Source organism: Diospyros lotus, chromosome 7 (assembly GCF_014633365.1).
Source record: "Diospyros lotus cultivar Yz01 chromosome 7, ASM1463336v1, whole genome shotgun sequence".
Taxonomy (NCBI): Eukaryota; Viridiplantae; Streptophyta; class Magnoliopsida; order Ericales; family Ebenaceae; genus Diospyros; species Diospyros lotus.
In genome coordinates this window covers 28,222,843-28,244,812 of record NC_068344.1, presented here as the reverse complement: position 1 = coordinate 28,244,812, position 21,970 = coordinate 28,222,843, and the positions used below count along the sequence as shown (strand labels likewise).

Genomic DNA, 21,970 nt, shown 5'->3' with positions numbered 1-21,970 from the left:
ACCTCATTATCTACTGTCATTCGATATCGCTCAAATCATTACATTCTACAAGCCTTATAAATTTTTGAATGTATTCATGTGTATGATTTTCTACCCTTGGATGCACCATCGCTACTATAGAAATAGGTGTTGTTCATAATCAAGGGGAAAAAATCTCACCCTCAACTTCTGTCTCATATGAAACCAAGTTTAAATAGGAAATCTTCCTTCTTTTTTTTAACTTGTTTATCCTACACTCATCTCGCCAAGCTTGCTCCACCCTTCAACCACGATAAGCTACCAATTTTAACTCGTTTCTTGTTAAGATTCCCATGCATATAATTAAAGAATCGGTCCACTTTCAATAAGTAATCTAGAAAATCCTCAATATTAGGATTACCACTAAAAGTGGGGATGTATACCTTTAACTGGAATTTTCTGGCTCGTGCTCTTGGTTGTTCCACCCATTATACCATCGTAGCTACCTCTCTTATAACCACTAACGAACTTAGGGTTCCCATGATATCCAACATACAGATCTACCATCTTCTTTATCCAAATCATCATAAGCCTATGATTTATAGGGCCTCATTTGGTGACAATTGGATCCCGAGCAAACTCTTGGCCACCTTTACTTGCATATCTTTTATCCTATTGATGCCTACTCAGAAAGTATCGATCGATCGAGTCATTCCCAGATCACCTCAAGTCATCACTTAACGCCAATAATCCTCCCCTTGAACCTTTGTTATAAGGCTCCCCAACATTTGCATCCCTTGGTCTTTGGCCTCAAGATGATTGACTCCCATTTCATTAGCCATATATTTAGGGAAACTCCTACTCTGGTATCAAACTGATGCAATGGGGATTGTTATAAAAGTTAGTTCATCGACTAACTTAAGTTAAAAAACTCAAAATCATGATATGAGAGGAAAAAAAAAAAAATTGCTCAAGAATTTGAATTATTTTTCCAGAATCCCCATGACCAAAAGCCTACATACAAGTCTTTAAATACTAAGTAGAAACCCCTTGCAGGGGAAACAGTGAACCGAACATAAAATACTAAAGAAAATAACACCAAGAATGAAAAAATGGGCTCAGAACTGGTGATTTCGAGCCTGTAAGTCCTCTTAGATTGAAAGTTAGGGCCATTTAAAGTTTGGGCATGCAAACTAAGCTCGATTGGACTTCTGGCAACGCAAACAGCCCCAAATACTCTTCTAATACAGCCTCCACATCACTATTTTGGGTTGATTCAAATCTCGACTTTTCTCAATTTAGTCACTAAAACTTTGTGGTTCTAGTTATGCTCATGGAGATGTTGTTGTTGCTTTGGTCGTGGGACCCTAAGAATAGTCTATAAGATCTTAGCCCCTCTTCTCCTCACCAAAAGCTGGATGAGTAATTTTAAACCCTCTTTATGTATGTGGCTCTGGTGGGGAATCGATGGTGAAGTCAAATTTGTGATCTTGATTTTCTTGAGCTCTCTCAGCTAGTTTTAGGGCTTTTCTTTCTTTTCTTTTTTTTCCTTTACAGATTGTTTCCTAACAAATTTTCTTTCCACTATGGGTTCTTTTGTTTTCATACTTGGTCATGTAACCCTCTTTGGCTCCTTGCCAAATGGTTCATAGGGAAGTATATATGTATCTATGTCAAGTGGATTACTTTGTTGTGATAGTCATCTTAGGTCATTTATTTACCTTTCATTAGATTGCGTTGACCTTTGAGGATCATTACCATACATTGCATTGGGATCATTAACCTGCAATTTGGTAACCCCCTTATCCACGATTAGTTTTCCGCTCTTATTTAACACCCCCCCCCCCCCCCCCCCCCCCCCACCCCCCCTTCTTTCCCTTTAGAGCCCTTTGATAGTTTTTATTTACTATCTTTTGATTTGCATGAGGGTAGTCCTCCCTCTCTTTATTTATATATATGTTACAATCTTTTGGCCTTAAATTCCTTGGGTAGTAACAATAATAAAAAAATAAATAAAAAACTATTGATAAATCTCAATAATATACTCCTTTTTTACCTCCCCAATGCGGATGAGGATATCCTAATTACAATCACCTCCAAAAGCTAAAGTAAATTAAGGCCAGATGAGTTTTTTCCTTTTTTTTTTTTTTTTCATATATAGTCATTCATGCCTAACTAATTAGGCCTCCCTCAACAAACCACTTAGGCGTTCCTAAGTGTAATCAACTTCCCTAATTAAATGCTAGTATGGTGCATAGACCAACTACGAATAGAGATGGGAATGGGCATGTCTGTATATCGGATGTAACAACACACACACACACACACACACACACATATATATATATATATAATTTGTATCTTTCTCTTCTATTGAATTCTCGAATATATTTTGTTTTTACCTTGAAATATATAACCAGTGTCTTTGTGGTCCTGGCTAGCTATTTGAACTATTTGTCCTTCTATGTATCCGTTGTTTAAGTTGGATCTCAATCTCAGCATATGTATAATTAATTTTTTTGAGGAGGATCAGGGGAAAATAGACCAGAAAGACAATGGAAGCAACATAAAAGTCTTCTCTGCTCGAGAAAGAAATATGAAACTTTTGTTGGATTAATTTGGAATATTGTTAAGTCCAAACTAAAGCTACCTAGTCTAGGTGGTGTTCGAGATTAATAATATTATTATGTCGATGGACAAGACTCATTGCAAGGACATGCCTCCTACGAGAACTGATGGATTTGACATAGAGGGGGTTTGGCCCTTAATTTTTGTTGGTTAATTAAAGGGAGTTTGAATGTTCTTTTATAAAGTTTTATTTTTTCAAAAAGCTAGTACTCGTAGCTGCTTTCTTAATAAATTATAAATTATCTTAAAAATATTGTCATAGTTGACCAAGTAGAAGACTAAAATACTAGAACTTATAAGCACCCATCATTTTTCTTTTTTTGGTTAAGTATATTTATCAGCGGGTAATAATAACGAAGAAATTTATTATCAAAGTTATCCCACTTGTTGTGCTAAGTAAAAGTTCGATAAGGAAAAGGTCGGCTTCATTTTTCCTTTTTTTTTTTTTTTATAATTTATAAGCATAAATATTCTGTTAACCAAATGTTCCAAATATCCTGTGACATACAACGATGTCTGTATGACAGTGGCACGATGAACTTAGCATCTGGATCTTAGCAATACTGCCCTAAAAGATCAAAATATTCTCAGTGGTTACCTCATTCTCTACTTGTGATGGTTTCAAAGCAACCAATTTTCCCAGCACGTGGCGCAGCCCAAATCAAACTGTCATATATACTTAAATCTTCATAGTAAAGTTAAAAATAAATAAATGAAATATATATGATCTTTTAGTTTCAATAAATTTGGAAATAATGTTCCCGTAACCAACAAATTGTCATAAGTGATGCTGTCGCCTAGTCTAAGATTTTAAATTCAAGTTCTATTTCTTCTTCTCAACAACAAGTGAATTTTCTATTATCTTTTAATTCTTGCCAAAACATTTTAAAGCAATAAAATTACCCCCCAAAAAAGAAAAAGCACTGTCGTTGTCCCTGCAGCTTTGTTCCATTAATTAACTACCCATTAACTATTATGAAGAAATGACTTCAAAACTGGCCTACAAGCTAGCTAGCTAGACTCTTTTCTTCTTTTCCATCTATATTGAGCTAGAGTCCATTCTTACTTTACTTAATCATGCATGCTTTAGGGACTAATGAGGAAAAGAAACGAAAACGAAGTCTAATTAAGAACAGTTTAAAGTAAATATTAGAGACATATACATATATGTATATATATATATATATAAGTTAACTAGTGGCATTAGATTATTTGATAAAATAAAACGAGTTACGTACACACAATTGATATAATATATTTAGACGAAGTCATGATATTATTGTTTGTTGTAGATTAACTTAAATTATGAAACATTTTCAAAGATATTTTTAATTATATCCACGTTGAAGAGCAAAATCACGATCAAAAGCCAGATTAGGCAAATCACAGCACATCGGAGAGAAGATAATGTCTAACAACTAATGCATCATCTCCACCTTTCCCTGAATTATCTACTGATTTGATGCCTTGGCATAAAGTTGAGGGGCCTTAAGATGGTTTGAGGACACATCAAAGGGCCTAATTCTACACGTAATGAATGCTAGCTGCGTGACTGCAATAGATCTCTCGTTTCAACTAGTTATTAGTGTTCTTGCAACCCAATAATGCTTCATATCAGTAAAGCACATCACAAGCTGTGTTCCATCTCCTTCTAAATAAAATTTTAATTTATTTTAAATAAAAATAGGGACAGAGGTAAGAACCCTAAACCTATTTGAATTTTCGTCTACAAATAGACATTGTTAATATATATAGTTGATAATATACTACATAAATATTGACATCCAAATATTGAGATTGTGGGTCCAATATAGAGCATGCCACAACTTAGTCAGAGAGTGACTGATTAGTTATTTAGAGTTGTAATATATCAATATAAAGAATTTTTGTTGCATGTCTAAAGCTAGCTATAGTTACTAGAGATTTATAATTTTTTTGGGTACAAAAGTTACTTTGAGGGTTTGTAATTAGGTTGTTGGTACAAAAACTATATTTGGTAAATTATTCCATTGTTGTGAGTTAATAAGCATTGAAATGGAAGCACGAATAATCTAATGTCTCTTGATTGATTAAGCACAATCAATTCAAATAGGAGAAGAAATGGTATCAAAGCTATAAACCCTAGTAACACTATGTACAAAACTTAATTGTCTCAATCAATAGGTTGCGCAGCTGCAATTGCTTCCTTGCCATGTGAAGGTAATGGGAGAGTCTTTTGAGTAAACCCATCCCGAAGTACTAATATTGTTTGAATTAGACAACTCTTTGACGTCGCTAACCTTTCATGTTTGCCGTATTAAAGAGTGAGTGATGGCGATTCAGAATTAATCCAAATCGCGTGTCATGATTGGAGACTGGGATTAAGACTCTGGGACTGGAAGGGTCTCCATCAGTTTCCGAGAAAGATTAATTTGATTAAGCATCAAACCAAGTGCATCCACCAACTGGCATTGGGTAACATGAGTGTGCTTTGCTTGATAATGTGACCTTTAATTAAGACTCCTGACTAGACATTTCTACGACACTGATTTATCATCATCGGCCCATGCACTCGATTCCATTTATGGAATTCAAAAAAAATGGGGTTATACCAATATTTATTTAAATTATTTTTTTAATCATCTTAAGTCTTTGGCGTTAATTAGTCTCCATTAAAGTGTTAATTACACATGTGTTACAGTCATGTAAGTAAAGGGGATGGAGGATAGACAGGTAAACAAATTTTGGGGGTTTAATATATAAGGTAATCCTTGGCCTATTAAGAAATGTGACATTTAGTGCCTCAACTAAAATTTTAACATATTCTCTCTTTTAATTATTTAATTATTTTTTATCACGTTATGTCCTTGAATTAACTAAGAGTTAACAACTCAATTAACGGTGACAACTAAAACTAAATTTCTATAACATGTCAGATTAATTTATATATATCAGACTTAATCTTTACACATTATTATTTATAATAACCATAAAAAAAACCCAAATTTCTCTTACTCTTTTTCTTCCCCTCCCTTTATTCTTTTATTCTTTCTTCTATCAATCGTCCACTGCTATTACCATCTTCATCTTTTTTTTTTCCTTTTTTACAGCCATCGCCACCATCATAGCTACTCCTTTCTCTCTATCTACCCACCACAACACCTCATTTTTCTTTTTCTTTTCTTCTTGGTAGGATTTAAAATTTCAATTATAGCTATGATGACACTTAGGATAGTCAATCCTAGCAAAGAGTTCATGGAGGCAAATGAGGTAGACTCTGATGATAGGCTTGGAGGAGTGGTGGTAGGTAGGAAGGTGATGGTGGATAAAGTCATAGTTTGAGAGTTTTTTTTTTTTTTTTTTTTCAATTTTCAACCCATATCACTTAAAATTAGCTTAATACATAAGGGGTCTTTAGACTATTAACAAATATTGTCTTTTTGAAACTCAAATAAAATTTTGGAATATTTCCGTCCTTCAACTTTTTTTTGTTTTTTCTTTAAGTACTTAACATTAGTATCCATTAATGAAACATGAATTATACGCATGTTACAAGTATGTGAGGAGGATTTAAGGTGATAAAAAAAAAAATAGTTGAATGTGAAAATATGCTAAAATTTTAATTGATAGGCTAAATATCACATTTCTTAATAGTCCAAAAACCTCCTTTATGTGTTAAGCGTTTTATTGTTCAAGACATATCTACAAAATTAATATGACTATTCTACTTGTTTAAAATTCCCCAGAATTTGTTATGACATCTTGATGAGGTGAAAGAATTTCCAAAGTACTACACTTTTAAAATTATCTGTGTTCTCCGAGGATTTCTTTTCCAGGACCATAATGCGTTGGGCTGAATCAATTGGGCCAGGGTCAGTCAGGCCTGAAAATCTAGCCCAGACTAAACTAGCATGGCCCGTCTCTTTCTATTTGAACTTTTTCTTTTTGGGTGAGCCGTTGTTACCATAAGATGGCTCGCTATTGTTCCTCTGGCTTTATCACTATATTGAAAAATTTATGAAGAGAATAACTTTCTAGCATTTCGAAGTATCGCCAAATAGAAGAGTTTCATTTATTTATTTATTTATTTATTAGTCCAATAAGTTGGAAATATTCAAATTCTATAAGGTGGCATCGTTAAGTAAATTCATCGTTGATTGAAAATTTCGATTTGCCTTTTAAGTTCTTAGGAAGCATCTTAAAACTAGAGTTAGCAATGGTTCGGTTTGGTTTCGATTTTTGTCAAAACCATAACTAAACCAAACTTAAATTACTAAAACCAAAACCGAACCATTACCCATTTTGTTTTAAAAATTTAAAACCATAACCAAACCATTCGGTTTCAGTTCGGTTTCGGTTTAACCATGATTTTTTTAGTTTAATCCATATCAACAAATAAAGACAAATAGCATTCATAAATTTTTTTGATAATTTCACAACAAACAAAGATAAATTCTAATAAAGTTACCTTATTCTTGCATAAAGTTACAAAACTTATTGGATATAAAATCACATTTCCAAACCGACAATTGTTAAGATCAATAAATTAATATGTACATAATTAAATTGTAATTTAAGCTAAAAAAAATTAGCTACGAAAGTTAATACCTTCATCAACAACATTAATATATTCTTCGTAAATTGATGCATATCCATATGAAATGAATGAGTTAACTCCATCTAACAAAATTATAAATATAAAAAATAAATTAATATGAAGAGAGATGAGGCAAAGAGCGAGAGGCAACGAGGGTGAGAGAGATCAAGGGCGAGCGAGAGTAAGAGGGGCCGAGCCCTAGTGAGAGCAAGAGAGATCTAGCAATGGCGAGTGAGAGAAAGAGAGATGTAGAAAGCGAGGGCTACTGGCGAGCTCGCGCAGAGGAGCAAGAGAAAGGAGGTAGAAAGGGTGAGAGAGATCGAGGGCAAGCGAGAGCAGGGGCCGAGCCCTAGCGAGAGCAAGAGAGATCCATCGAGGGCGAGCGAGAGCAAGAGAGATGCAGAGAACAAGGGAGAGGGCGGGTGAACGAGCGAAAGGCGAGGGTGAGAGAGAGTGAGAGCGAGGTTGAGTGATGAAGGAAAAGAGAAGGGAAAAAGGGTTTGCAAGTAAGGCAATTGGGCTGGGGTGGGCTAGGCTCAGGTGGGCGGGGTTGTATATAATATATATTATATATACATATTATACATATTATATTATATATATATATATATTCGGTTCGGTTCGGATTTTGGTTTGATTTTAGTGAAAACCATAACCAAATCATACCCATTGAAACAGTATTCAATTTTTCCCCGAACCAAACCATTATCCAGTCAAACGATTTTTAACCACGTTGATCGATTCGATTTCGGTTCGGTTCCCCACAGTTTCGGTTACAATTGTCATCCCTACTTAAAACCATGATATCTAAACATATGTTGCAAAGTCTTTGAATTCACATCATATGTAATCTAAAATTGTTTCATAGACATTTAACATTAGATGAATATATAATTGGATGTTTAATTTGTGAGACTCTTACTAAGAGTTATACGTGACTTTTCGACTCAGATCACTTAATCATATTTTTTTAAAAATACAACACGATCCAATCTTAATATAATTGTTGGTGGATGAGGTCACCCATTCATCTGTGTAGCTCAAGATCAGCATGTTCACTGAAAGATTTAACGCACATTCTGTGACATGTTAACAAAAAACCATTTGAACTTAATGCCAAAATGATTTCTAAATAATCCAAAAAATTTATTTTGAGAAAAAAAAATATAAGAAGTACAAGTTTTATCACTTGGGCTCAATTTCCCCAGCCCAAGTAAATTTAAGTCTTAGAATTAACACTGAATTGTGCACAGTTCATATACATTGGCAATATTTCAGAAGCTAATTATTAACTAAGAACTTTGTGTTCCTCACAATTAAGGACCACTTCCTTTGTCCCAAAGAACCATCAATTGGGATCCACTTCGTGAAGGGTAATTCTAGGGGAAACGATCTGTCCATTATGCCCTCAGTCAACCAATTTATGAAGCGTAATTTAGGCATGTAACGTGAGGGCTAATTGGGAATTAAACCAGCTGCGAGCTTCGCTCTCAAATCTTTTCTGAGGATTTTCCCGGACGGAGCTTTGGGGATTGCGTCCGTGAAGAAAACCCTATTGATTCTCTTGTAAAACACGACCTGGACAGATATCGATGCAATTCGTTCACCAAAGCGTCGATTTAAGCGATCAATCGAATAAATTGATCGGATAATTGTTCATTCTGTAATCAAATTCGAAATTCTACCTGTTTCGAAATGTACTGCTTGATCTCGTCTTCTGTGATCTTGGAGCCGTTGGATCTCACCACAAATGCGACGGGAACTTCTCCGGCAGCCTCGTCTTTCATCCTGAAACGCATTGTCGATCCGATAACCTCAAAACTGAGAAAAGATTTTTAGTTGGTCGCGTGGTGATTTTAAAGAGGTTGTCTCTACTTACGGGACGACAGCGCCGTCGGAGATGTTGGGATGAGCGATCAACATGGCTTCGAGCTCGGCGGGGGCGACTTGGAAGCCTTTGTACTTGATGAGCTCTTTCAAGCGGTCGACGATGAAGAGCTCGTCGTCGTCGTCGATGCAGCCAATATCGCCGGTGTGTAACCATCCGTCCTTGTCAATTGTTCTCTCGGTGGCCTCCGGATCATTCAGGTAACCTGTTTTAAGTTCAGTGAGAAGAGAATCCATGACATTGTATTAGAAATGTAACTTATATAATGCATAAGAAAATATATATATATTTGATGGAGTTGATGTAGCTTTTTATTTATTTATTTTTAAAAGTGAAATTTAAATTAAAATGGGTTTAGGAGGTAATAAAATTAGCTTCAAATTATGCTAATGAATTCAAATTTTATTTAAATAAATATTTTAAAAGATCACACTTTATTAACCATATTTATAGAATTGAAGAATAAATATCTCATGAGGTTGACCCAGTGATAAGTAGGGAATAGTGGGCAGTGAATTCTCAAGTTCAAAATCATTCTCAGCGCAGTCATTATAGATCAGACTCAAATTTATCTCCTTACCCAAATCGTGAAATCAAGCAATAAGAGCTCGCACAAGAGGGCATCCCAAAAAGTAAATAAATAGTATTATAATCAAGGACTAAAGAAAGTGTTTAGAGTGAAACAAATATAAAAAAATTTGTGTTACAATCTCACATTAGTATATTATTGGGTAAATTTTATGTAATAGATCATATATGATTTGATTTGAGTTATTTTATGATCTATTTTTGACATTTAAGATAGTCTATGCTTTACTCTCTTATTTTGTTTTTTTGTTTGTTTTTAATCAAAAGCACCCATTCCCCTTCTATTGAAGATGAATAGCTAACTACAAAATACAAGCGTAGCCCAAAACATAAAAAGGCAAAGCAGACTCGCGAATCTTAGATGCCAAAACTCAACCAAAGATAACTCTCCAAAAATGCCCCAAATCTCACTAGATTTTGTTGCAACCTAACATTATTAATTAATATACTTTTAGTGAGATATCGTGTGTTTTTAAGTTTTATATGGCTCTGAGAGTATATCACATTGAACTATCATCTTAAGTTATGAAATTATTGACTATTCCACTGTAAACTAAACCTACGTTCCTCCGAATAGTAAATCCAACATGATATATTGTCCACTACTCTTAAGTCAAATTAAACCTATGTTGACAAGGATGAACAGATAGATGGATAGATAGATAGCTTTAGCACTTGCCTGGTAGTGTTTGTAGAGGAAGGATATCAAATAATGGATAGAGATTACGATAAAAACAGACTTGGTGAAGAAAAGGTATATCTATTAAACAACTCCTTACTTTAATATTCAATCAATAATAAAAATGTTGTAGTGATTTATATATACAAGAGCTGAGCTCAGCTTCCATATTATTTTCTATATATATTTACGAAGATGTCTTACTCAGAAAACCAACCGTAATTTATTTTAAGAATCAAATCATGGAATCATTATCCACTGAACTTTATGTCTCGGGCAACATATGTGTGTGTGTGGGTATAGATATATATAGGGGTGGAGTTTGCCTTAAGAAACATTAATTATTGAAGTTGAAGCCTTGTAATTTTCTTGTGAGAGCTATTCTTCAATATATATACACGTAAAATGTGGGAATGGTTAGCATAAAAGACAAGATGATTGTTCATGGCAATTGGCAAACCCCTTCCCCAATATTTTTTCTAACTTGTTGTTTAAGAAACCATTATTCAAATTAAGCTCCTTTCCTATTTTACATCATTTGTGGGGTATATATAAGTGGAGTAACAAGAGGTAGCACATGCAGCAGTGAGCAGGTAGGTACCTTTCATGATCTGGTGACCTCGGATACAAATTTCCCCAGCTTGGTTTCGGGGAAGGGAGGCACTAGTGTCGGGGTCAACGATCTTCATCTCAGCATTTCTAACCACAGTGCCACATGACCCTGACTTTATCTCGAATGGCTCTTTCGCAAAGGCTAAGCACATTGAAAGCACTGGTCCGGCCTCCGTCATCCCATAACCCTACACATTTCATTATTAATTATTATTTTTTATTTTTTTTTTGAATAGGAAACTACTGTTATACAAATAAAACTTTTATATAAATCTTAATTAATAGAATAGAAAATTATGTAGCTCATTATTATATAAATTTTAAACAGAAATATCATTTGTATGTAAAATAACATATACATATATATATACATGAATCACTTATGATGATCTCACTGTATCAGATTAACTTCACGTCAATTCTATCTTTTCAGTTACTTTTATTTAAAATATTTTTGATTTTATTTTATGCAATGACAATACAATTTCTATTTATTTGCATTTGTACAATAAAATTTGTACACAATGAGACGAAATCAGGCAATCATCAGATTCGACAATGTTAGAATAGCGACAAACAACGTTGCATACCTGGCCAAGTTTGGCATTTGGAAGCTTGGCTCTCACTGCATCCTCAAGCTCCTTCCCCATCGGCGCCGCGCCCGACATCACCGTCCGAATAGATGACAGATCGTAGTCGTCCACCGTCGGGCTCTTGGCGATCGCCAGCACGATCGGAGGCACGAACGGCGCGATCGTGACCCTGTACCTCTGCACCAGCTCCATCAGCGCCCTGATCTCGAACTTCTGCATCAACAGGATCGCTGCGCCGACTCGCAGCGCGCAGAGCAGCACCGAGTTTAGCGAGTAGATGTGGAACAATGGCAGCACGCACATGATGACGTCTTCGCTGTGGAAATACAGGTTGGGGTTCTCGCCGTCGACCTGCTGCGCCACGCTGGTCACCAGCCCTTTGTGGGTCAGCATCACGCCTTTCGGCAGCCCCGTCGTGCCGGAGGAGTACGGCAGCGCCACCACGTCGTCCGGACTTATCTTCACCGCCGGCGCCTCTTCTTCGTTCGCCTGGTTAGCTTCGATGAATTTTTGTTAGTATAACTTTTATAACACTTGTTAAGCTATCTAGCTAGTCGAACTTTAATATCATTTACTTGTTAAGCATGCATCATACCAATTACCAGATATAAAATTTAGGGCGAATCAATTTTAATAATTATATATGTCCCAATAACATAATACATAATCAATGTATAATCTGATTAACATAATTTTTGTACTATCATCTCTCCCTGTATTACAACCACCTAAGTTTTTTAGTTATAATTAGGTGACCCATTATTGACCCATTATTATGTATTTATCCAAAATTGGTGACCCATTAACAAAAGTGAATTAGGAAACTTTCCCAATTTTTTTCATTTACCTAAAAAAATTTTCAGTGTTTTTTGTGATGAAAAGAACCAAAACCTGAGTCAATTCGGAGAAATGCAGGCAGCCGTCTGTTGGGTTGTCGGTGCACATGACTTTGACGCCATTTTCTCTGGCGAAGTCCATCACTTTCTCGGCGTAACAAGCTTGCGTGATGATGAGCTTCGCCTTGGAAGCCTTCGCCTGCTTCTCGATCTCCGCCGGCGTGTAGAAAGGGTTGGCGGTGGTGCTGAGCGCGCCGCGGAACGAGGCGCCGAGGAAGGCGAACACGAACTCGGGGCAGTTCTGGAGTAGGAGCATGATGACCTCGCCCTGCCCGACGCCGAGCTTGCTGAGCCCAGCGGCCACTTTCCGGGACGTGAGCTCGACGTCGGCGTAGCTGTAGATGTCGCCGGTGGTGCCGTTGATGACGCAGGGACGGGAGCTGAACTGGGACAGGTTCTCGAAGCAGTAGCTGTGCAATGGCAGGTGGTTGGGGATGTAAATATCGGGAAGTTTTGATCGGAAAATGAAATCTTGCTGCTTCTGACTCTGGGTCTCCATTGGGACTCAAGAGAGAGAGAAGGAAATGGGGGAAGATGAGAGAATTTGGAAATTCAGATGGGATAGGGAGCTTCTTCCCTGGTTGGTTTGAGTTCTGGTTCAACTAATATAGCCCTATAAATTAGGTTGGTGAAATTAAATGGGGTTGATTGTAATTTTTCCCATATCACAGGGGCAAAATTAATGGAAGTGCCTGTACGTCCTGCTTGATTACCCAGCATGCAGATTTCCAGGGTTGATGTGAGATCAGATCACCTATTTAGATATGGATGTTCAGATAAAAATGTAAAAAAATATATATATATATATAGAGAGAGAGAGAGAGAGAGAGAGATAATAATATATAGAGAAATACATTAATTAATACTCATATAAATATACACATTAGCATGTATATATATGGGTTATGTTAGAATTTAGAAACTCTACTGGTCTTAATTAGTCGGATGATATATTTTTCTTATTCGAATAAATGATTCCTTAATAAAAGCAATTAAGTCCGTCCTTCAACATTCCATTCAAAAATAAAAAATAAAAATGTACAGTCTTGGTCAATTATTTCCTTTTAGAATGTATATATAAAGCTGATCAAAAGGTGGAAGTTTTCTTCTTAAAAGGAATGGATCAAAACAATCCTATAGATTAATTGGATATTAACTTGTTTCTCAATTACCTCTATCCATTTTAGTTTAGAGACATATAATCGTGATTGTGTGATTTAATTAATTGCATTTTTAAGGTTAATTATATATTTGATGTGTGATTGCATGTCACTCCAAAATAGTACATGCTAACACATAAATAATATCATTAAATTAATATAATTTGTACACTAAGCTTTAATACATGGAATGATTTTGTATATATATATATTGGGCTTGTGTTTACATGATTGTAATTTTTTGGAGGTAAAATTGAGAAAAAGAGAATAGAGAATAATTTTGGGAGGTTGGTGAGACGGAGATGTGGTTGGATGGAAATCAAATGGGATGGGTGGGAAGGGCAAAAGGCAAAAATGTAGGCAGGGGGGGCAGGTCACGTTTGAATGGAAGCCATTGAAATGTGCCACGTTGGCAGCTCACCTAACACACACCACCACCACCACCACCAGGTTTCGCTAAACGACGCCATTTACCTACCACATGCACCGCCTTCCTCATCAATCGTTCGTCCCCACAATTGCACCCGCGTAATTTCGTATTTAACATTATTAACAAATTTATTAAGACTGTGTTATTTTTAAATGTTAAAAGTTGAGTCATATATATATGTGATCTCCATAAACACTAAATAGAAACGCTATGGGGTTTTGGTAGAGTTTACCTTTGACTCTATTTTCTAACCAAAAACTTTATTATGTTATATCTACATGTTTAATGGCATGGCATGAAAGTATGTTTTGTTACCTTTAGTGAAAGTATCATTCATTCATTCAAATTCATCCTTAAAATTCATGTTAATTTTACGATAAATAACTAACAAACTTGAAATGGTAAAAAGAGGTAGTTTCCGACCCCCCCCCCCAAAAAAAAAAAATCAAATAATAAAAGATGAATTCTGAGCCGTAACCAAAATGCATTGGCATTGGCGGCACCTACCTCTTGCACTTGGGTTGGGTTGGGTTGGGTTGGGTGGTACATGGATCGGTTGGCCAAACATATTGAACAAAGACGCGCGCGGGACCAAAACAATAAACACATCAAAAGCCATCATAATTTGGAATTTTGGAGGACTTTGCGACGATTAGCTAGAGCCTGCATTCCATTCCCCCCACCAACCCACCTACCACCGACGAAGATTTCAACCAAATCCATGCACATATATATACATACACCCCCTTTTTGCAAAAACAAACAAAACATCGATTCTGTCACGTGTTGTTCCTATTCCAATTTCCAACCAACATATCAACATTAATTACTCTCTACTTCTCAATAATTCACTTTCTACTGACCCATTGTAGTGTTCTTAGGATAAATTGTATTCCCAGTTTTGTATTTTTAATTACTTATATAAACATCTTTTATAATTTTAAAAAATATATATATATTTTACAATTTAGATTTATGTTCAGCATTCTCTTCACCAACCACCAAATAAAAAAATAGATAAAAATTACATGGGTATATTGCAAGTAAAAAATAAAAAACACATTCACAATTTAAATGAGTGTGTTCATCTTTAATTTGAAGCTAGGGATGGTATTTGATAATTACAGTTTAATTTTATTTTATTTTTTTAATAAATTTTTAAATAAATATGAGTTTTATTATAATGGTAAATTTTAACTTATTTTGCAGCGAGGTGGTAAGTTTAAGTTAATTAAAAATTATGTTTTTCTAATCAAAATATATAAACAAAGAGTATTTTGGAAAGAACAAAATTTTAATACCAAATCTTCTATTGCTTAATTAATTGAATAAATAATTGTGTAATAAGCTGCTTAAGTATATATATTATGGTAGCGTTGTTAAAATGAATAAAATAAATTTGTATTAAGATAAGGTTTCAATGTTTTTTGAACTAAGATATGAAATATCTTATCAAATTATTTGTTAAATTTTTAATGGTCAAGATAAGCTTAAAAAGTATTTCAAGTTTTTTATCAAATTATTTGTTAATTTTTTTGGAATGCACTAAATAATATATGCGTCATTTTTTTTTTATCTATAAGAATTAAGATAAATTTATTTAAAAAAATCTAGATAAGAAGTCGCACGACCTTTTTTCAAAGGTCGTCAAATAAATTTAATAAATATAATAAAAAAATTCTTTTATCTATAATATTTTTTATTTTTTATTTTTTTCAATCTATATCTTAATTAACAAACACTAGTGAAATAAGTTGTGGTCAGCTTGTTGTGGCAAGTCGATAAGGTGACACCCCAATTTCATAACAATAATATTTCTTTTAATATGGTTAGGGAAATGATATATATTCTTACAGTAAACTATTTATATAAAAAGTATAAATAAAAAATGTGGTATTAACCTTTTTAAAATTATAAATCAATTCTTCTTAGATATTTTTTTGTTTCTTAATGAGTGTATTATTGTTCTCTAATCTGATACTTATATTTATATAGTTTTAATTTACATATCATTACTTTCATAAAATTATATTAAGTTGCCTCTCTCAGTTAGTTAATTTTGGCTAGTTTATCAATTATATACGAAGAGGAGGAGACATCCACCTTTTTTGTTTTTTCTTTTAATAATTTCTCCATTTTACTAGCTAAAATATAACATGAGGCAACTCAGATATCTAAATAAATGCTTCAAAAGTGTTACGAAACTAAATAATAAATTTGCTGTTTCAAATTATGAAACAGCAAATAATTATTAACATGATAGAATAAATTTAATTAAACATAACCTAAATTAATTTTTTTTAGTTTAATAATTTAAACCAAGTTACGCAACGCAAGCTTAACAAGCAATATGCATGAACTTAAAGGTTAATTACAAATTTACACGACCATTAACAAGCAATATACATGAACTATATATGTGTGGTGACAACGCTGCCTTTACAATAGTGGTTATTACCCAAATCAGACATTTTTTTTGACAGAAAAAAGCCTTTATGGTCACATTTAAGAAGATTGTTATATTGGTTGTCCCACTTTTTTTGTCAAACTAAAAATTTAAAAATTTATTTACTAAAATGTGTTTATAGGACACGAATCTATTACAAAATGCTACGCAAATGCTAAGTTGAGTTTTCTACTATCATTATACATCTTATCAAGACACTGAACTTGTAGTTGAATATATGTAATTAAGTTGTGAAGAATATATAGGGGTTTATAAATTTCAATTTCTATTGGAACAATATAGGAAGGAAGAATACAAAAAAAAAAAACTCTAATATTAAACTTGGATGACCTAGACCCTATTTATAGGCTAATTACAATGAGATAAATTCAAATAAAGATAAAAACTAAAAGAAAAATAAAAACTATTAATGATAGAGATAGCTAATTAATTGAGGTACTTAAATAGATTAATCAATTGAGATAATAATAGAAGATAACCTTATTTTTAATTTGGATTAACATGATCAACATCTCCCTCCCCCCCAAAGTCAAATTCTATCATACTTGTCACGCTCACTATCTTTTTCAACTTCTCAAAAGTTTCAAATTTCAAAGACTTGATGGGAATGCCCCCAACTTGATCTTAGTTCAATCTTATCCGTTTGTACTTGATGTCTAAGAAAGTGATATGTTTGTTGCGTCCATAAGTCACTAGATCTTTGGCCAAATTAATTTCAGAAACATTATTAACAAATATCTTTGTGGGAATATATACTATAAAATGAATTTCACTTAACAAATTTCGCATTCAAACTACTTAACATGTAAGAGTAGTTGCAATTTACGTACTATTTAGAGATTGAAAGTGCAACTATTGATTACTTTTTTAAGGTCCAACTTATCACTATATATATATGGAACCTAATTTGAATGTATATCCTATAGTACCCTTCCCGTTATCATGATCTCTACCCCAATCATTGTCTAAACATCCAACAAACTCACAATTTGTTATTGGTGTATAACATAAACCATAGTCCAAAGTTCCTCGATGTGGTGCAAAATTCTCTTAGCCATGTTATAATGAAATTGTCTTGGTGTTTTCATGAATCTATTAATTCATCCAAATCCATAGGAAATACCAAGTTTGGTGTAAGATAAATATCCCAGACTTCCAACAATGTTCTTAAAGTGAGTTGGATCAACAAATGAATCATTGCCATTTTTGACAAATCTTGTTCTGACTTCTACAAGTGTTTGAACTATATTACAAGGAAACATCTTGAACTTTTTCAAAATTTCAGTGGCATGTTGCTATTGACACATGAAAATTCCTCTTAAACTTTGAATAACTTTCATGCTAAGAAAATACAACTTCAACCCCAAATCAATCATCTCAAATTATTGTTTCACAGCTTGCTTGAAATTTTCAATGAGCTAGGGATTACATATTTTCGAAAAAAAATTAGATCGTCAACATCTAAACAAACTATAATTAGCTAGCACATTACCTACATCATTTTTCCCATATAAGGCATGCTCACTTTGACACTTTTGGAAGCCATTAGATTGAAAGAAAATGTCTATACACTTGTTCTTGAGGCTAAAAGAGCTTGTTTGAGTCCATACAAAGACTTTCTTTAATGAATAGACTTTATTTTTCTTCCTTTCTCTACGAAACCAATTTGGTTGCTTGATATATACCTTTTCCTTTAGATCCTCGTAAAAATAGTTTTTAGATCCATTTGATAAATCTTCTAGTGATGTTGTATGGCAAGAGCAATCACTAATTTTACTATTTCAATCCTGACAATTGGAGAAAATACCTCTTTCCAGTCAATTCTAAGCTTTTGTTTATATCTTTTGTTTATATCCTTTAGCCACTAATCTAACCTTGTATCTAATAACTTAACCGTTTGGTTTTTGCCTTGAAGACCATTTTATACCAATAACCTTTTTTCCTAATGGAATATCATATAACACCTTAATGTTGTTTTTCTCAATTGTGCATGTTTATCTCTTCTTCCATGACTCTAATGCATCTTTCATCCTCAATTGCATCCCCAAATCTTATAGAATCACAATCTGCAAATATGACATAATGTACATAGTCTCCATTAGTATCAACAGTATCATCTAAGATTACCTCAGTCTTGTACTTGGTTGGTATTAAGTGATTACTAGTTCAACCACATCATCAAGTACTAAATTTTTTGAGGATGCATCAAGGACCATTATCTGGGTTGGATTTAGCTAATTTTCCACAATCTAGTTCCATGTATCTCTTTCATCAAAGTGTGCATCTCTCTTGATTATCACCTTGTTTGTGATGGCATTATATATTTTGTTGTCATAACCCCAAGGGTATAGTAGTAAATGTATAGTAGTTGTAATATAATGCCTTTATTGTACTGTACCTTAGGCTGTTGATTTATGTTATACCTTTCAATTAACTATTAACTAAAAGGTAGAACAACCTATAAATATGCTAGCTTAGTTAGAGAATGTTATTGTGGAATGGTAATTTGAAATTCAATCTTTCTTTCTCATCAATTCTCTTCCTGAATTCTCTCTGTCTTTTCTCCCTTGGTTTCTTTTAAATTCCTCTTAAAACCCTAGGTTAAACCTAGGTATAAGACATTTGGTATTAAAGCTGGTTGATTTTTGGTTGTGATTCCAACAATCCTTGCACTAAGAATCCAGCCAAATTCAGTTTCAGTTGAATTTTCTATCAATCTAAGGAGACTACTATTACTGGCTATAGATCTAGACGATTCCTATAAGCGATTTCAATGACAAAATCAAGATGATTTTGGAAGGTAGATCAGAGCCAATGGTCCTTGATATGGCACCACCTAAAATTACCAAAATACCCCTACGCCCCAATAGTCTTACTCGCCACGTGGATCGCTTGAGAGACTGACACGTAGCAAGTCTACAATCCGGAGCGGAGGCCAAAAAATCCGGGTCAGGCCGCAAGACCCGTTCCAACTTGACCGAGATCCTCGGGAGTCGTGCCCCCGCTCATCACGGGTTTATCTCGGGAACACCATAACGGGTCTGCATATAAAAGACAAAAGTTCTCACCAGGTATGACCAAGCTCTACAACTCTCACAGTTATTACTACTTGCATTTATTCTACTGATTTGAGCATCGAAGTCCACCCCGGGAGACCTTAGTCCCGCCACTCCGTTGTCTTGTAGGTCCTATCACCGAGGTCCAACATCGCCAAGTCCGAGGTCCGATTCCTGAGATCCATTCGCAGAGGTGGCACGTGGTGGTCGGTCCCAAAAACCATCATCATTTGGCACCCACCGTGGGGTCGACGTCCAGACTCGATAGTCTCTTCTTTCCCTACCTCGCGCTTCGGACTTCAACTCCTCACCTCGGACCTCGATCTTTCCACAGGTATCACACGACTTTCGCTCCTGGCCATAACTACCTACATGGCTCCCCGAAAGGATGTGACTCGAAGCCAGGCTGGGGCTAATCTAGAGGCCGCACCGCAAGGGGAGAATCCACCACCTCCGGCCAATCCAATGCTGAAGGATCAACTCACCAGGCTGGAGAATCAAGTCCAACAGTTAACAGAGTTGTTGACTAGTTATTTACACCAGAATGAACAACATCGTCCGCATGTGCCCTCTCAGAAGGCGGAGCACCAGTCGCCTCCTCCTACTTGGGAGCCTCGTCAATCCCACCAGTCGAGCCAAGAAATCCACCCCTCTGAGGCGGCAGGATCTACTTCTTCCCCCTCACGAGAAGGAAGGACTTCGCAAGAGAGACGATTGCGTTTCCTAGAGAGGTAAGTTCAGGAACTCAAAAAAGGAAAGAAAGAGCTGCCCCACCTTGGCTCTAACCAACCCTTGAGCAAGGGTATCATGTCGGAGGTCCCACCAGAAAGGTTTCGTATCCCATCCATCAAGCTCTATTACGGAAGCACAGACCCCTATGATCATGTAGAACTTTTCTCCTCTCACATGCTGGTGCAATCGGGGTCCGACGCGATGTGGTGCTAGGCATTTTCAGCTACTTTGGGAGGTCATGCCCAGACTTGGTACTCCTGTCTTCCTCGTCGTTCCATCAACAGCTGAGAAGAGCTAAAGACCTATTTCCTAGCCTATTACGCTCCCTTGAAGCGCCACCAGAAGTCCTCCATGGCTCTGGTGAACATCAAGCAAAACCAAGGTGAATCCCTAAGGGATTTCGTGGCTAGATTTAATGAGGAGGCATTGAGCATTGACAAGTTCAATCAGAGGATCGCAATGGTGGCTCTCCAGAATGGCTTGAGGGCGGCACCATTCGCTCAGTCCTTAGCCAAGACTCCACCTCGTACTTTCACAGAAGCCCTTACATGGGCTAATAAGTACATCAATGCGGAAGAGGTGATGAAGGTGAAGCGAGCTAAACAACCTGACAAGAAAGAAAGAGAAAATAAGAAGAAAAAGCCGATGGTGGAACAGAAGATGGACTATCGCCCCTCCCAAGCTCCTGATCGCCCAAGTTTTGGGGGTGCACGGGAAAGCCCGATGAGTTACACTCCCCTCAATGCTAGTCAAGCAGAGATTCTTTTGGCACTAGAGGATAAGAATTATTTGCGACATCCTCCCCCGCTGAAGTCTCCACCTAACACTAGAAGCAAAAAGAAGTATTGTCGCTTCCACCGCGACCACGACCATGAGACAGAGGACTACATCCAATTGAAAGAAAAGATACAATAGCTTATCAACGGGGGTTACCTCTGGGATTTAGTTAGTCGAGGAGGTGTGAACTCGAGCAGGGTAGAATCCCAACCAGAGCAAAGAAGGAGGTCCTCTACTCGTGATCGCTTTCGAGAGTGAAGTCGAACACCGCCCCAGAAAGAAGGAAAGCAGCCTGCCGATGAGGGAGGACAGAAGTTTATCTTGTACACATTGGCGGTGGGAACAGTTCCAGGGCCACACTCAACTGCTCCCAAGAGTGTGGTAAAGGAGAAGGTAGTCATCACGTTCTCTGAAGAGGATCTTCCGAGCTACCCCAACTATTCAGATCCGTTGGTGATCACTGCTCAAGTAGGAGAGTAGGAGATGAGGCGAATCCTGGTGGACCCAGGTAGCTTTTCGGAGATTCTTTACAATAGGGCATTCCTAGGGATGGGGTTCACTCTCGATCAGCTGAGGCCAGTTCATGTCCCCTTGGTGGGTTTTGATGGAATGGTGATTCATTCCGAGGGGTTGATCTGGCTACCCCTGACGGTCGGTAGTGGCTCTCATAAATCCCAGGTGACATTGGATTTTTTGGTTGCTGATGTGCCCTTGGCATACAATATGATCCTTGGTAGGTCCGGGCTTAGTGCTTTGAGGGCGGTACCAAGCACATATCACATGGTGTTGAAATTCCCTACTCTGAGAGGGATTGGCAAGGTAAGAGGAGACCAACGGCAGGCTAGGGAATGCTATGTAGCCTCCTTGAGTGCCACTATAGCCAAGGGGTCAGAGTCAAACTCAAGGCTGAACTAGGATACTATCCCTCAA

The 21,970-nt window shown here is 36.0% G+C and overlaps 1 protein-coding gene across 1 annotated transcript; it reads right to left on the bottom strand.

Annotated features, from left to right (window-relative positions):
• Window positions 1–8,287: 8,287 nt before the first annotated feature.
• Window positions 8,288–13,029, bottom strand: LOC127806887 (4-coumarate--CoA ligase 2-like). The gene is made up of 6 exons (XM_052344455.1): window positions 12,414–13,029; window positions 11,520–12,011; window positions 10,919–11,117; window positions 9,042–9,255; window positions 8,848–8,950; window positions 8,288–8,740 (listed from the first exon to the last, which is right to left on the bottom strand). The coding sequence occupies exons 1-6, from the start codon at window positions 12,915–12,917 to the stop codon at window positions 8,618–8,620; spliced, it is 1,635 nt and encodes a 544-aa protein (XP_052200415.1). The 5' UTR covers window positions 12,918–13,029; the 3' UTR covers window positions 8,288–8,617.
• Between the last annotated feature and the right edge of the window lie 8,941 nt (window positions 13,030–21,970).